This window comes from Phocoena sinus, chromosome 12, assembly GCF_008692025.1.
Source record: "Phocoena sinus isolate mPhoSin1 chromosome 12, mPhoSin1.pri, whole genome shotgun sequence".
Taxonomy (NCBI): domain Eukaryota; kingdom Metazoa; phylum Chordata; class Mammalia; order Artiodactyla; family Phocoenidae; genus Phocoena; species Phocoena sinus.
The window spans coordinates 12,153,643-12,169,356 of NC_045774.1; the positions used below are offsets into that span (position 1 = coordinate 12,153,643).

Genomic DNA, 15,714 nt, shown 5'->3' on the forward strand with positions numbered 1-15,714 from the left:
TAGAGGTTTCATTTTCTGTCCATAATGGCAAAGAGAAGAAAACTGACAAAGAAACGTATTTCACAAAATTTTTTTTTTTTTTTTTTTTGGGCACAAAGCCTGCAGGATCTTAGCTCCCTGACCAGGGATTGAACCCGCGCCCTTGCCAGTGTAAGCGCAGAGTCCAAACCACTGGACCACCAGGAATTCCCAATATTTCACAACACTTAGACAAAGCAGATGATGAATGCAAAAATAAGACAACAGCATTCTAGACTCTAATGGTAACGGTGAAACTTAATGTTTAAGTGAAATATCAGATGGTGAGTTTTCAAATGACTGCATCCCAAATGTATTTCTCAAACTCAAGAACTGATGAGCGAAAAACGTATCTCTAAGGACAAAAATCTCTAAGGCTATTTTCATTCAATTAGTCATTCAACAGGAAGGAGTTCATCTTATAGTATTTTGGAACAAGAAGCTGGACTGTCTGTTTTGTTAAAAGAACATGTGACATTTGAACTTAGTTGACATAAAAAGGTTTGCTATATTTCAACTATATTAAAATTCCTAATTATGTTTATTTTCCCCTATCCCTTTAGCTTCGCTTTTAAATTATTTGTAAGATGACTAAAAAATATTTTTAAAAAACCAAAAAGACTCCATAGGACCCAGGTGGCAAATGACTTTTTACCCTGATATACTGATATACGTCCTTAGAATACATCCTGGTATATTCATCTTTAGTTTCTTCAGCAATGTCTTCAGGCAAAGCATCAGTGATAATACTGAGGGACTTCCCTGGGGGTCCAGTGGTTAAGAATCCGCCTTCCAATGCAGGGGGCCCAGTTTAAATCCCTGGTCAGGGAACTAAGATCCCACATGCTGCGGGGCAACTAAGCCCACACCGCAACTACTGAGCCCATGTGCCACAACGAAAGATCCTGCATGTCGCAACGAAGATCCCACGTGCCACAACTGAGACCCGACGCAGCCAAATAAATAAATAAAGATAATATCGAAAAAAGTAGAAGACAAGGATAACAGCAGTTAGCAGAGACTTTTTTCAAAGTTGGATTAACATTCACTGAGTATCACATTTTGATCCCTTATAAATCTACTTTCCTCTATTTTTTTCTGTATAAGTGGCAGGAAAGACTTTGTCAAAAACCTTACTGAAATCCACACATGCTATGCTACACCTACAGTATTTTCCTAATTTATGAGTCTAATAACCTTACAACATCAACCTCAGTACCCTGAAATGCAACTCAAGTCTCTTAATGTATCACCCATCTTAGTTATCATGTTCAATTCTCCTCTTTCCATTATATTCTCCTCTATAAAAAACTACTGAAGCAAAGTAAGTTACATATTTCTGATATCCCACTGACAGCTCTTTATTAAGTAGCTGAATCTTCTATAATCTTTTTATTCTTAACATTCTTTTTAAAGCCCTTTTATTAGTCTTATCATTTTCATCATCAGCATTTCATTCTATGACTCTGACATCTTTTGGATATCCTGATAAAACAATTATCAAAATCATAACTCCAACTTACTCAAGACCATAGAAATCATTCCTCTTATGACATGATTGTTAGTCCCTTCACAATTCAACCATTCTCAGAAAGTGCTCCCATTTTCCACTGGTTTTCCACCATTAGATAAAAGACCTCAACCCACACCCAAGTGTGGTCAAGGCTGCAAGGAACAGAGTGGCACTAGCAAACCTATTCTTTTCTCTGAGGCGCTCTAATAAATTTTAGGCAGCCACAGGAAGCTTACTGGTAAACAAAAATGCTTAATTTTTCTGCATGTTTCACCCCATCTTAAATACACTAAAGGCAACTAGTTTGATAGAGCCAATTACACAACTTATTAAATTTGTTACTCTGTTGATATTTACTTTTCAATTTTAAATTTGTGATAGGCTTTAAACACTATTCACCTTATGCATTAGAAAAGTTGCTTTTTTTTCTTCACTACTCCCTTTTCTTCACTGCTTATTTTTGAATAAGGAAGCTTTTAAGAACATCTACTCCTTTCAAAGAGATCTTATTACTGTATCTTCTAAAATTTTGGAGATGGTATAGAGTAATCAACTAAGACCAGAGTTCTTTTTTCTGTTTTTAGTTGGTGAGATTCTTAAAACAAAATCACTCTCAAGTTTTTAGTAACTTTCACTTCAGTAACTTGGTGTTAATTACAAGCTCAAGCTCAAGATCCAGGTCAAGAGTACTACACCTTTACTGTCTCTGCTAAACCTTCATTTTACTGCTTCTGCTAAAACTTCTGAAATGAAATTGGAACTAAGGCGATTCAAAAGTGTCACATCTATAGCTGAACAAATCTGTTTAGATAAACTCTTCCATTACTACTACCCCTTGCCTCTGTAAAAGCTCTGACAACCTGTTTCTCTTCCTTGAGTCACTACTTATGTTCTTCTTTAAATAACATCCAGGTTGGTTTTTTTTGTTGTTGTTGTTGTTTTGGCCACACTGTGTGGCATGTGGGATCTTAGTTCCCTGACCAGGGATCGAACCCGGTCCCCTGCATTGGGAGTGTGGAGACTTAACCACTGGACTGCCAGGGGAGTCCCCAAATGTTCTTTATTGTACTTTGTTTTCAAGTTTCTGAATTCTTAGGCAGATATATTTTATTTTCTTGACATAAAATAATGCACCTACCCAACTACTTCTATCAGAATTATTTCTACAAAACAAGGTATGGAATTCCATTCTCATAATTCCAGGTACAAGTTCCAACATACAATTATCATCAAAATCCATTTTACAAGGACTTCCCTGGTGGCACAGTGGTTGAGAGTCCGCCTGCCACCGCAGAGATTGAACACGGTTTCGATCCCCGGTCCCGGAGGATCCCACATGCTGCGGAGCCGCTGGGCCCACGTGTCACAACTGTTGAGGCCCGCACCCCTGGAGCCCAGGCTCCGCAACAAGAGTGGCTCCTGCTCACTGCGGCTAGAGGGAGCCCACGTGCAGCGGCGAAGACCCAACACCGCCAAAAATAAATAAATAAATTTATTATTTTTTTTAAAAATCCATTTTACATTTACTCTTTGCATTAAAAGGACAAGTTCGGGGACTATGCCTTCTAAAGTAATCCTCCCTCTTCCATATTTCCATAGTCCTTCATATATATCTCTATTTCAGAAACCAGGATTCTGCCTTGTGTTCATATAGATATATGCACTCCATTAGAGAAGAGCTTACTTGAGGCCAGACACTTCTCTGTTCATCTCTGTATGTATTACCTAACAATGCTCATACTTTAAAAATATTTGTGGTATTGTATTAAATTCATTAGGGTCAAAAAGGTTTGATTAGGAACAAGTGTGAGTGGGGGTAATTCCCAGAAACTCATATCCAAACAGTTTAACATCCATAAGTATTTCTCATGTGGAGCAAAAAGAGGCTTTGTAATGGATTTAACCCTAGCTTCACAACAATTTGACATATTTTATCAATTCTAAGGTATGATTTTTCTTTACATTTTATCACCCTGAAATTTAGAAGATTCTTAAAACTCCAAGGGATGTTATATATACAAGTAACTAAAAATTCTTAGCTATACGTAAAATAATGGTGGGTCTTAAGACTGATGATATATGATACCGTGTACTTTAACAGTAGATGTTTCGATTTCACTAAGCTTCAATTTCCTACAATGTAAATGAGATTCAAAATACCTATCGCATAAGCATTAACTGTAATCATGACTAATACAGCTCTTGCCACATACTAATAACAGTCTAATTAAAGACAGCAATCTATTTTGTCATCATCACCACCAACAACAGCAAAATCATCACTATCTTGGCTTGACAGGGAATTAAGAGGAAAGGAAAGTTTTCAGCTGTAATACTGAAACACCATCTCTGTCTTCTGTTCTCTAATTCCAGTATACTGAAATTAATGTTCTCAATGGATACATAAGTTGCCAGTAAACATTTTGATTACCAAAAAACAAAATGAAACAAAAAAACAAACAAAAACTGTAAAGGTCCTGAAAAGACTGATCTCCCTAGTAATAAACAGCTGAAGAAAAAAAATCACCAAATGAGACTGTACAAAGCAGTAACTCTAAAGACCACAAGATGGGGATATAAACCTTTTGAGGCTGTTGCTGTTCCAGGAGTTGCTGTCTGAGATGTTCAAGATTTTGCTGCTGTAGCTGTTCTGCTATCTGATGAAAGATGGAATTGTTCACAGATTCTGAAACATGAGAACTAAAAGGAAAAACAAGTGGAAATGTATATTAAAATCCAATAAAGATAATATGATAATAAACGAATATTCGAAAAGAACACCCCAAAATGCAATTAAATGGAACATACTCTATTATACTCTATGTTTACTTTTGAAATATTAACACAGAAAATAGAATACCTCAGAACATTAATACATTAAAATAGAAATATACTCTTCAATAGTGTTTCAATAGATGGATCACATGTTAGAGATACTCTGATGAAGATCTGATATTACTGCCTCACAGTATTAAAATACATATAAATTAGTACTTTTTACATTACAGCATTTTAAGAAAATCTCAATAAAACACTTATAAAAAGAGTTAAAAGTACTTAAGCATTGTCACTCTAACTCCTTCTAAACTATGAGACAGTGGGAAAAATGTTCCATCAATCACTATATGTGAAATCTACCATCATAATTGATTATACACTTCATAAAACTAATCTGCTTTCTTTAGAAAAGCATTCACATTATTAGATATGTTAACAGAAACAGTGTTTAGATAAGAGGAATTAATAATTTAACTATACTCTGGGAAATTCACACCTGGAATACACCTGGAATTCTGGGTGCCACAAGGCAAGACATGAACAAAAAAGAGGGCATCCCAAAAGGGGCAATCAGGATGGTGAGAAGTCTTGAAACAGTTGGAAAAAAGTGTACTTCATCTGGAGCAAATAAACCTAAGGGGAAGAATGATACCTATCTTCAAATACTAGAATGGCTATGTCTCAAAAGAAAATGGAGCAAATTTGTTTCCTTGCTTCAGAAAGCAAAATGGATCAGTGTATAGAAAGCAAATCAAATAAGATTCAGTAACAAAAGATCATACAGTATTAAAAATTACCTTCTTGTCATAGAAGGCATTAAAACAATGGATAAATAACCTGTACAGATGGTTAAAGGAGATTACTACATTGCTCAGGACACTAACCTACATGATCTCAAATGCTTCTTACAACTTTAGAATTCATAATCTAAAACATTAGTTTTTAATTTTTTCAAGTAGAATCTCTGTCATAAGCATATAATTGCAATTTTACATATAAGTATATTTTTAATATATTATCACGATATAGAAAACTAAATAACCACTGAAATAAGATTTCTAGAGGCTTTCCCCACTCATCATCCCTTTCTAATCCTCCCACCTTCCACCCCTGCTCTCCAACATCCTCCTTCCCTCTGGTCCTCTCGTGAACCCTCACCAAACCTAAGGTTCTGCAGAACTGTATCACTGATTTAAAGAAAAACATACAATCCATTTCTTTAACAAACAAAATCCCTACAACCCTATTCCTTACTTCTGATTAGTCTGATCTACTCCCAGAATTTAGTGTACTTCCTAGTAGTGCCCACTGGCACTAGAAGCAAACGTCTTTCCTATAAATATTCTTACAACGGAGTTAAATAACTTAAAGCCTAATATAGACAACAGAAAATAACACAACTAGATTTATCAACACATCAATTTTCCAGTAAAGAATCTTGATATATCCCAATTATTTACAAAGTTCTTAGGAAGAGTCAAAATAACACAGGGAAGCAACAAGCAGCAATTCTACCATCTTTCTGTAATGTGAGAGCTCAAGAGCCTGCAATAATAACTCAACTCACTCAAAGTACACTTAGTAGCTCAATGGCAACGTCCCATACAATGTTTATAAAGATAACAGAAAAAATTTATGGTTTATAAAGAAAAACATAATGACTTACAGTTGAGAAGCTGGAATTTCCTTTTTGGGTTCTTCACTATGCTCAGAATCTTCCCCAAAATCAAACCTATCCATCAACTTCTAAGTGGGGAAAAAAAAAAAGAGAAAGAGACAAATTTAAAAGTGCTTTGCACTAATAAAAGTTGCAAATGCTATTCTGAAGGTCACTGACATCCCATTAATTTATCTCTATCATTTAAAATGTAAATGTTTCATATCATTTTATTGTTATACTCCAATAAAACATTTTATTTGAGTGGATCTTTACTTTTCTTCAGGGCAGTTTTGACAGACATTGCCTTATGAAGCAAAACAATCATGACACGCAGGATAAATACCAATACTCTTAACTTTATAAAAGAGAGGATTAGGATTAAAATAATTAAGTGGCTTGTCAATAGTAACAGAGCTTGATTAAAAAAATATCTAGAACTATAATCAACAGATCTGTTACTAGCGCAGTTCTCTCAGAACGCTCCACTGTCTTCTAAACGGTCAATTTAAAGACTTTTTGGAAGCTGCAGGCTAAAAGAGTCTAAGTAATAATCTAATAAATCAATATTTATACTTCTATGAAAATAACAGTAGCAGAAATAAAAATAATACAGATAACACTTCCAAAGTAGTATAATATTCCCATAAATAGCAAGAATATTAAGCATATCACACAAGTTAAACATAAAAGATTTTCAACTTTAAAAACACTATTCTTGGGGCTTCCCTGGTAGCGCAGTAGTTGAGAGTCCGCCTGCCAATGCAGGGGACACAGGTTTGTGCCCCCGTCTGGGAAGATCCCACATGCCGCGGAGCGGCTGGGCCCGTGAGCCATGGCCGCTGAGCCTGCGCTCCACAACGGGAGAGGCCACAACAGTGAGAGGCCCGCGTACAGCAAAAACAAAAAACAAAAAAACACTATTCTTTAGTTAGACCTCGATTTATCACAGCATAGTAACAACTTGTAAAGAAGCTTTCCTTTGAATTTTCACATACTTTACAATTTTAATTCTAGCAGATTAAAATTATAGGACGGACACCATAATTAATATATTTGTAACATCCATAAAATAAATTAGGAAGTATAAAAAATAATTATCTGCCTCAACAGTGAATACAGGGGGCTTCCCTGGTGGCGCAGTGGTTGAGATTCCACCTGCCAATGCAGGGGACACGGGTTCGAGCCCTGGTCCAGGAAGATCCCACATGCCACGGAGCAACTAAGCCTGTGCGCCACAACTACTGAGCCTGCCGCTCTAGAGCCTGCGAGCCACAACTACTGAAGCCCGTGGGCCTAGAGCCTGTGCTCCACAACAAGAGAAGCCACCGCAGTGAGAAGCCCATGCACCGCAACTAGAGAAAGCCCACACGCAGCAACGAAGACCCAATGCATCCAAAAATAAAATATATTTTAAAAAAAAGTGAATACACAATTTTACTGATCAGTTATTATTAGTCAAAAGAAAATATTCTAAATGTTGCCAGTGGAATTATAAAATTACTTAATTTCTTTCAGAAATTTGAACTTTTTCTAAAATTTGTATCTTACAGAGTATGATGGATGTTAAAATATAAAATAGTGCTACGGTAAAATGTAATTTACAGAATTGGAATATACATGATAGTATAGAAAATTCAGTTCTTCATACAGAACAGATCTCTTATCTTAGTTTTTACCTTGTTAAAAGACACTCCCTGTTCTAGGGGATTAAGGGTGCTGGCTGCTGCAGCCGCTGCTGTGAGCTGTGCTGTAAGAGCCTGAAGCTGGACCACAAGGCCGGCATCCAGGGCTTGCAAGATGGAAGGCTGAGGCTTCTGCTGCTGTATCTGTAAAGTCTGTATTAACTGCTGAAGCTAAAGGGTGGGGGAAAAAAAAAAAAAGAAAATTACTACAAACAGGTGTTGGGTTTGTAATAAGAATACTCATCTAAAACTTTTGGTCAATAAAATTTACCATTCTACAGTCTAGAGACCAAGAAAAAATATATACTAACTTAAAACAATTTTTTAAAAAAAATAAGACTTTTTGTGTGTGCCATATATAACACAGTCCTTAATAAGTTTGTCTTGCTTCTGGAAAGTCAGGGAAGTTTAAACAAAATAAAATGATCACACCATGACCAACGGATAAAAAAACTCATCACAAGCAGACTTTTTTTCACTAAGCTTTTTCATCCCTTCTTCAATTAACTCAATCTCTGTAAAAGGACAAGCACTTACAACTGCTTTTACTATCATTCAGATTTACCATCTGATAACACATTCCTGAAAGCAGCTAAGAAAATAAGAAATCTGTCCCTTGGAGCAGTCTGAAACTAAGGAAATTAAAGGTGAATAGTGTCAACAAGAGTTGAAAGCAACCCCTGTCCCCCCATTTACCCTCCCTCTTAAAAAACAGAAACAGTAGTAAGATGCTGAAGATAGTTCAGTTCAGTAAACCCTATATATAACCTAGTAGTAATTAATACTTTCCTACTCAAGATGTAAACCCAAGTTAAATCTGAAAATTATCAGTTTAGAATAGAAAAAGAAAAATAGAAAAGCTATTGCTAAATAAGACATTCGCACTCTTTAAGTTCAGTTTACAGTGGGAGAAGGTAAAAACATGCACGATGACAGTAAGTAAAATAATTTCATCTGAAATAGCAACATTAAGAAACAAACTAGTGTCTTTACCTATCATACCAACATTTACTACAAACTACTAATGTGATAGGAAAGAAACTACAAAAACATATGCTAGTTGAGCTACTGCACTGAGGAAGCTCCAAAACAGGATGGATGAATAAGAGGCAGGGAGAGAGGGAGGAAAGAAGAAAGTAAGGCAATTATCACATTTCTCCTTTATACATTTTAAATGCTCCTTTTGACATCTCCATTTCCCCCCACAGCACTGTTAGTCTTTCAGGCACCCAGGCTCAAACACTGCAGCACCCTACTTTCTTTCCTCTGCTCTGACTTCATATCTTACAGATCACTGTGTCTTCCTGACTCCTTGTTCTATTCTTCCAGAAAATCCACACTCTGGCCAAAAGTATTTTTTTAATAGATGTCTTTTAAAATGACATTTGCTTTACGAATTACTTTCAAAATATCATCATCACAAAAGGTTAGTAATTCTATAATTTAATCTAATATCCAATTCAGTTTCCCAACTGTCCCAAAAATGTAGAAACTGGATCCAATCTTAAGACAATAATTGAACGGTTTTTTTTACATTTGTAAATCACTAAAATGGTTCCATTTTTTTTTTTTGAGATTGTCTTTTTAAAGAGTCCACAACTGCACCGTTTTTTACTTATTCATATCACAATTAATCTGGTTTTTAGAGGATAAGTTAAAAAAAAAAACCAAACAGATGCTAGACTATCCTCATATCTTTCCACGACTAGCTCCATTTAAAGTCTCAATTCAAATGTCACTTTGTCAAAGATGCCTTCTCCTGGCTACCCTAATTCTGACCCCTTCCCCCAAACTTAGTCACTGTAAAGACTTACCTTGTTTTAAGTCATATATCACTATCTAAATAATGTTTTATACTTCTTTATTGTTTGTCTCCCCTAAGATAGATAGGTATCTCTTCAAGGTAGAAGACTTCCCTGCCTTGTTACTGGAATAACAATAGCACCTAATAATGTCTGGCACAAACTGTGCACTTAATTATTTTGGTGTGGAACGAATTATTTGTAAAATAATCTTTAATGACATAAAAGTGTTCATGATGCATTACTAAATGAAAAATAAACCAAGTTACACAGTACTATATGTAGTGTGGTCATTTTTAAAAAATAAAACACATACTCCTTAGGTGGTACATAATGAAACAATGTGTTAGGAAGATAATGAGTCCTAAATCATTGACATAATAAAAAAGCTGCTCACCTGTTGGCCTTGAGGACTTTGTAAGATCTGAGCTACAGCTGCAAGTGTATCTGTATTTGTTATCTGAGACACCCACGGATCAGGTAAACCTTGGACCACATTGGCTGGAGTAACAGGTGTCACAGGAGTTCCTTTTAGAAAAGACATCAAACCCAAACCCAATAAATATGTAGGAACATAAATAAGACTTGGAAAAGTAGAGAGATTTGTTCTGTCACTTTTATAAAATATGTACAGATTTATATAAATGTAATTTTACTGTCTCCATTTTGAAAAACCATTACAGAATCAGGTATGTTAAAACAACAACAATTAAAAAAAAAAGACCTAAAAGAGCTATCCATATTTGTTCTCAATTAACTAAGTTACTACTTTAAAGGAACCTACAGGGATTTCCCTGGTGGTGCAGTGGTTAAGACTCCACGCTCCTAATGCAGGGGGCACAGGTTCAACCCCTGGTCAGGGAACTAAGATCCCACATGCCCCATGGCATGGCCAAAAATAAAAAATAAACAAAATAAAGGAGCCTTTAATACTTGCAAGTCATTAAAAATCTTATTAAAGAAGAAAATTCAATGACATAAGGAAATATTCAAAATGCAATCTTTCATGAAAAAAATTATTATAAAATAGTGTGCATAACATAAAACTATTTTTGTTCCAAAATATGTGTGTGTGTGTGTGTGTATGTATACACACACACATCAAAAACGAAATATATACCAAAATGCTAACAAATGTAATTCTTGGACTATGATAAAAAATTTCAAATGTCATTTAAATACCTTAAAAAAAACCAAAACATGATTTTGAGATTATTACTAAACATTCTTCTCTCCATTAAATAAATTTTTCAGGGTTCTCTTTATATTAGTAGTCTTAGTTCACTGTGAATATCAAGATGATATATATGCAAGTTTAAAAGATTACAGTCTAAATCAGGAAAAACTTAACTGACACACCAATTTCCAAAGCTGATTATGTTTCTAGGGATTTTAAAAACTAAGCTTTTTAATTTTTAGAAAAGAATTACACACAAATATAACTTCTGATTTTATTTTTCACTTAAACTGCATTTCCTTTCATTTACCTAATGCTAGACAAATTCTCCTGCACTGTCAAATTATTTCATCTATGAATAATCACCTGAAAAGCATGAATAGAATACTCAGAAAATCTATCAAAGTAACATACCTGGGGTATTGCTCATAGCAGCAGTAGTACTGGCCAAAACAGGTGTGACAACTGGAGGAGGAATCCCTGCTGCCATATCCAAAAGAGGTTGAATAATCTCACTTTTAAATACATTATTCTTCTGCCACAAGTTTAATACTCTCACTATTTTACTCTACAGGGAAAAAGAAAAATGATATTTTGGTTTTTTTGCTTTCAAAACCTTAGCACAGTCATATCTTAGAGGCTACTTGGACAATAGACAGGAAGGATGGATTAAAATACTGCTGATACTTTCCAGCCCTGATATTATGTTTCTATAAATTTGCATTTATTAACTCACTTGCAAAAATATTCATTCTGATGAATATACAAGTTAATGAAAGCAATATTTAGCAGAAAGAAGGAAGGAATGGTAACTAGGCTTCACCTTCTACATGAACACTAATGAGATGGTTACAGTTAGCTGGAGAACCGTGTTAAGGATTCTGAGGCTTAGCACTAAAGTTATATTTACTGTTGATTTTAATTTTATCTTTTAAAAAAGTAACTTCAAGAGAAAATCCCTATCTTATGTGACTTTAAAAAATTTTTTTCATTTTAAAACTATCTAAGAACAAGAAAGGGTATTACCTCACATAAGAATTTAACCAAATTTACTTTCTGCCACCCCTGTTCAGCATATAAAAGTTCTGTAAACAGCAGTAAGTATTAGTTACTGACTACTGTAAGGCTACTTAACTCCAGTAGAATAAGTTAAATGACAGAGGCTGAAATTAGTACTAAAAAGAGCCTTCTGTTAAATAATCTATTTTGTAATAGTAAAATAAGGATTTTTTTTTTTTTTTTTTTTTTTGCGGTACGCGGGCCTCTCACTGTTGTGGCCTCTCCTGTTGCGGAGCACAGGGTCCGGACGCTCAGGCTCAGCAGCCATGGCTCACGGGCCCATCTGCTCCGCGGCATGTGGGATCTTCCCAGATCGGGGCACGAACCCGTGTCCCCTGCATCGGCAGGCAGACTCTCAACCACTGCGCCACCAGGGAAGCCCCAGGAATTTTTAAGAATATCTGGTTCACCTTTAAATCACTCATAATATTATATCAACATATTTTCAAACTATGTCCAAGCTAAATTAACATGCAAATTTTTGTATTTCAAATGAAGCATAAGAAAAAGTTACACAAAGAATGCTTCATATCTTCTGATTTAACTATTTTTCCTAAGATGTAAGCACTAAGAAAGTGTCTTATACTTTTTTTTGCTTTACATAAAAAAAAAAAAAAAAACTTCCAGTTCCCAAGATACTCATCAAGCACTAAAAGTAGTCCCCGTCTGGTAAGTATCATTCTATGTATCTACCTACACACAACCCTTTATGGAGTTTATGCACTGAGATTACAGTAGCAATGTAATCTTTCCTACTATGGTTATTAAAAAAAAAAATCCCTATATACTAAACTTTATTATAAATGAGAAACATTATTATTATGAAATCTACGAATTCAAGACTGACTTGTTCATTGTAATTGATAGAAATCCAAGTCCAAACCAGTGAAATTCCTAAATCAAAGTGTTTAAGTTACTTCAAAAATGTTTATATAAAATTTCAAATGAGTTATTTTAGGTGGGATTCTAAGGCATCTACTTTGATAAGTCTCAACTGTGATGGGTTACTTAAAAACTAGAAGCATTCTTTCTGCCTGCATAGAATTATCAACGTACCAAAGTTAATTAAAAGAAAAAAATCTGCTTCAAGAAGCATATCCAAGAACAGTTTACAAAGAATGATACGATAAATTTATCTCCATATCTATCTATTATTAACAAGACTTCTTTTGTTTCAAAACTGTACAATAGTTAAAATTCAATTCAATTCAATTCAATTAAAAATAAAAACTACCTAGGGCTTCCCCGGTGGCTAGGTGGTTGAGAGTCCACCTGCCGATGCAGGGGACACGGGTTCGTGCCCCGGTCCGGGAAGATCCCACATACTGTGGAGCAGCTGGGCCCGTGAGCCATGGCCGCTGAGCCTGCGGGTCCGGAGCCTGTGCTCCACAACGGGAGAGGCCACAACAGTGAGAGGCCCACGTACCGCAAAAAATAAATAAAATAAAATAAAGACTACCTAATCTTGTACTTGAGGGAAGGTAAAAGATTTGTGGTGGGCTTTTAAGTTTTGTGGCTCTTCCTCAGAGTAACAGTTAGTCTTCACCTGTTCGTTCCTTTTCCTACAAAATCAATATTGCAATCAACTCTGTCAGAAAAAGGACACTAAATTCCCAAATCAGCATCCAAGATACGTAACCTTCTACTATCTTTGAGCCCCTATGAGGATACACAGCGCCTTTTTATTCTCCCTCAGGTCCCAAAGCTTTTGTTTAATGTGGGATAGAATATTTATTCATTCAGATCCAGCAGACCCAGTAGTGTGGTTTCTAGCACTAAGAAAACTCTACCATGACAAAGGAATTTTGATATGCAGTTATTTTCTATTAATTATTTGGTAAATCCATTTTTCACAGACACTAAATAGGTAAATATCAGCTCCTGTCAAATAATCAAAATTCTGAATTGGTTGTGCGTGTAAATAAATAAGATTTTAGGATAATTCCAAATGCTTATTAGAGCTAGTTTCTTTAACACCAACTGCTTCAATAAATTAAAAAGTAGCAAAATCAACTATATCTTTCCACTCTGTTTAAGAAAAGTCTAATAACAAAAAGGAACATGGAGAGTGCAATAACTAAATATTCAAATTCAGAATAACAAAGAGTAAACAGTAACATAAAATGATAAAATCATGATAATGTAAAGAGTCTCATTAAGACAAAAAAGGTAATTACTGTAGTGACTTAAAAAAAAAGAAAAAAGGCAGTATACCTTGTCGTCTCCAGGGCAACGATATAAATTCTGGAAAGTGCTAATGATGTTATTACTAAATCTGGGTGCGAACACATCCTTTTCTTGACCAAACTGATGTCGAGATTGTCGTACAATAGAGTCAATAACATAAAGTCCAGGTACCTTGTATTCTGGTTTACACTGAAGAAAAAAAGAAGAGTGGGAAGGGAAGCAAATGAGAAGGTTAAAATTCTTGATATACAAATGTCACCACAAATCCTGTACAAACACAAAAACACTGCTCATGCTGAGGTGATGAACATTCGAGGTTGACTATTCCATACCGTCTGTCTCTGGAATGGTATCTGAAAGAATCTACTTTGGCTACTCTACATATTCAGTTCAACTGCCAATCACCTAAGTTCTGAAATAGCGCTGAGTAACTGGCTTGAACAATAAAAAAAAAAAAGATAAGGTACTGTTGTAATTAAAAAAAAATGTTTAATGATTTTGAAAAGCCAAATAAAAGGAAGCAGCAAATTCAGGAAAGAAAAGCACTGGTAAAAGCATTGCCAACATGCCTAGACTTCGTCTGAAACATATAGGGAAAGGATTTCTGTACTAATGAAGGAACAAATCAAATGACAAATTGTAACACTCCAAACACAATGAACCCAAAGTTTCAAAACTTTTCTCAAATACCACACCTATATAAAAGACAAGACACTACCATTATGATTCTAGGAATCTATCCTATGAAAACATTTTTTAGCTACTCCACTGATCAATGTTTCTCAACCTTATCCATTACCCAATCTGAAGAATATGAAAGTCTCCTACTTTCCTGAGCACAAAGAAGAATCCTTTCACTATCAAGCTCACTGCTTCGATTTCTTCCATATCCAGAAGCATAAGAACACCTGCCTCCCAAACATATACTGATTAAAATGAAATTATGGCTGCAAAAAGCAGGTTCAAATTCTGGGTATAATTTAGTATTTCACCCAAAGTAATTTCATAGAAATCATATATGGACTAAATCAAAATTGCATTCTTGAAAAACTTCCTGGAAACCCAAGGACCAGTGGGTAAAGGATCCTCAATCTACCTCCAACACAGACATACATGTTTCTAAACAGGATTTTCAGTCAAGACAATGAGTGATTTCATTCTGCAAAAACACTAGATGATTCTTCATTTGTTCCTTCAAATCCCTTTTAAGAACCTTCTCTTTAAGGTCATTATTAAGAAAATGAAGAAACCTTTAGCACCAATTCACAAGTATCTACTGCAAGGTTCTGGCTGTTTAGTACTTGAAACATTTAATAAAAGGGCAGTAACGCTGGTGATTGGACATTAAAGTTTTAGGTTTAACCTACCAAAAAGTTTCAAAACTGTCTGCTCGGGCTTCCCTGGTGGCGAAGTGGTTGACAGTCCGCCTGCCGATGCAGGGGACACGGGACACAATGCCCTGGTCCGGGAGGATCCCACATGCCGCGGAGCGGCTGGGCCCGTGAGCCATGGCCACTGAGCCTGCGCGTCCAGAGCCTATGCTCCGCAACGGGAGAGGCCACAACAGTGAGAGGCCCGCGTACCGCAAAACAAAACAAAACAAAACAAAACAAAAAAACCTGTCTGCTCTATTGAAAGTTACTGTTTTAAAAGTCTGAAATAGTTTTTTCCCTCACGTTCCCCCCAAATCTAGCGTATCTGTCCCTCAGTTCATATATCTGGCCAAGGCTATTTTCCTTTGACTACCATACATTCAAAGAAATATTCACCTAGCCAGGCAAATAATACATCCAGTAAAGAAAAGAAATTTTTAAAAATTTAATGAAAAGCAAGACAAC

General features: G+C 35.5%; 1 protein-coding gene across 9 annotated transcripts in view; it reads right to left on the reverse strand.

Annotated features, from left to right (window-relative positions):
* Positions 1-15,714, reverse strand: part of SCAF8 (SR-related CTD associated factor 8) — a 198,192-nt gene that overhangs the window by 143,944 nt on the left and 38,534 nt on the right. For all 9 annotated transcript variants that reach the window (XR_004352533.1, XM_032651237.1, XM_032651235.1 and 6 more), the window contains 6 exons: positions 13,904-14,065; positions 11,045-11,198; positions 9,851-9,981; positions 7,646-7,822; positions 5,976-6,055; positions 4,114-4,231 (listed from right to left, as the gene is read on the reverse strand). Coding sequence is in view for 8 of the 9 variants with exons in the window: in XM_032651237.1 (XP_032507128.1) it covers positions 4,114-4,231; positions 5,976-6,055; positions 7,646-7,822; positions 9,851-9,981; positions 11,045-11,198; positions 13,904-14,065 (822 nt within the window). In the remaining variant the exon portion in view is untranslated. The remainder of the gene's footprint in view (positions 1-4,113; positions 4,232-5,975; positions 6,056-7,645; positions 7,823-9,850; positions 9,982-11,044; positions 11,199-13,903; positions 14,066-15,714) is intronic.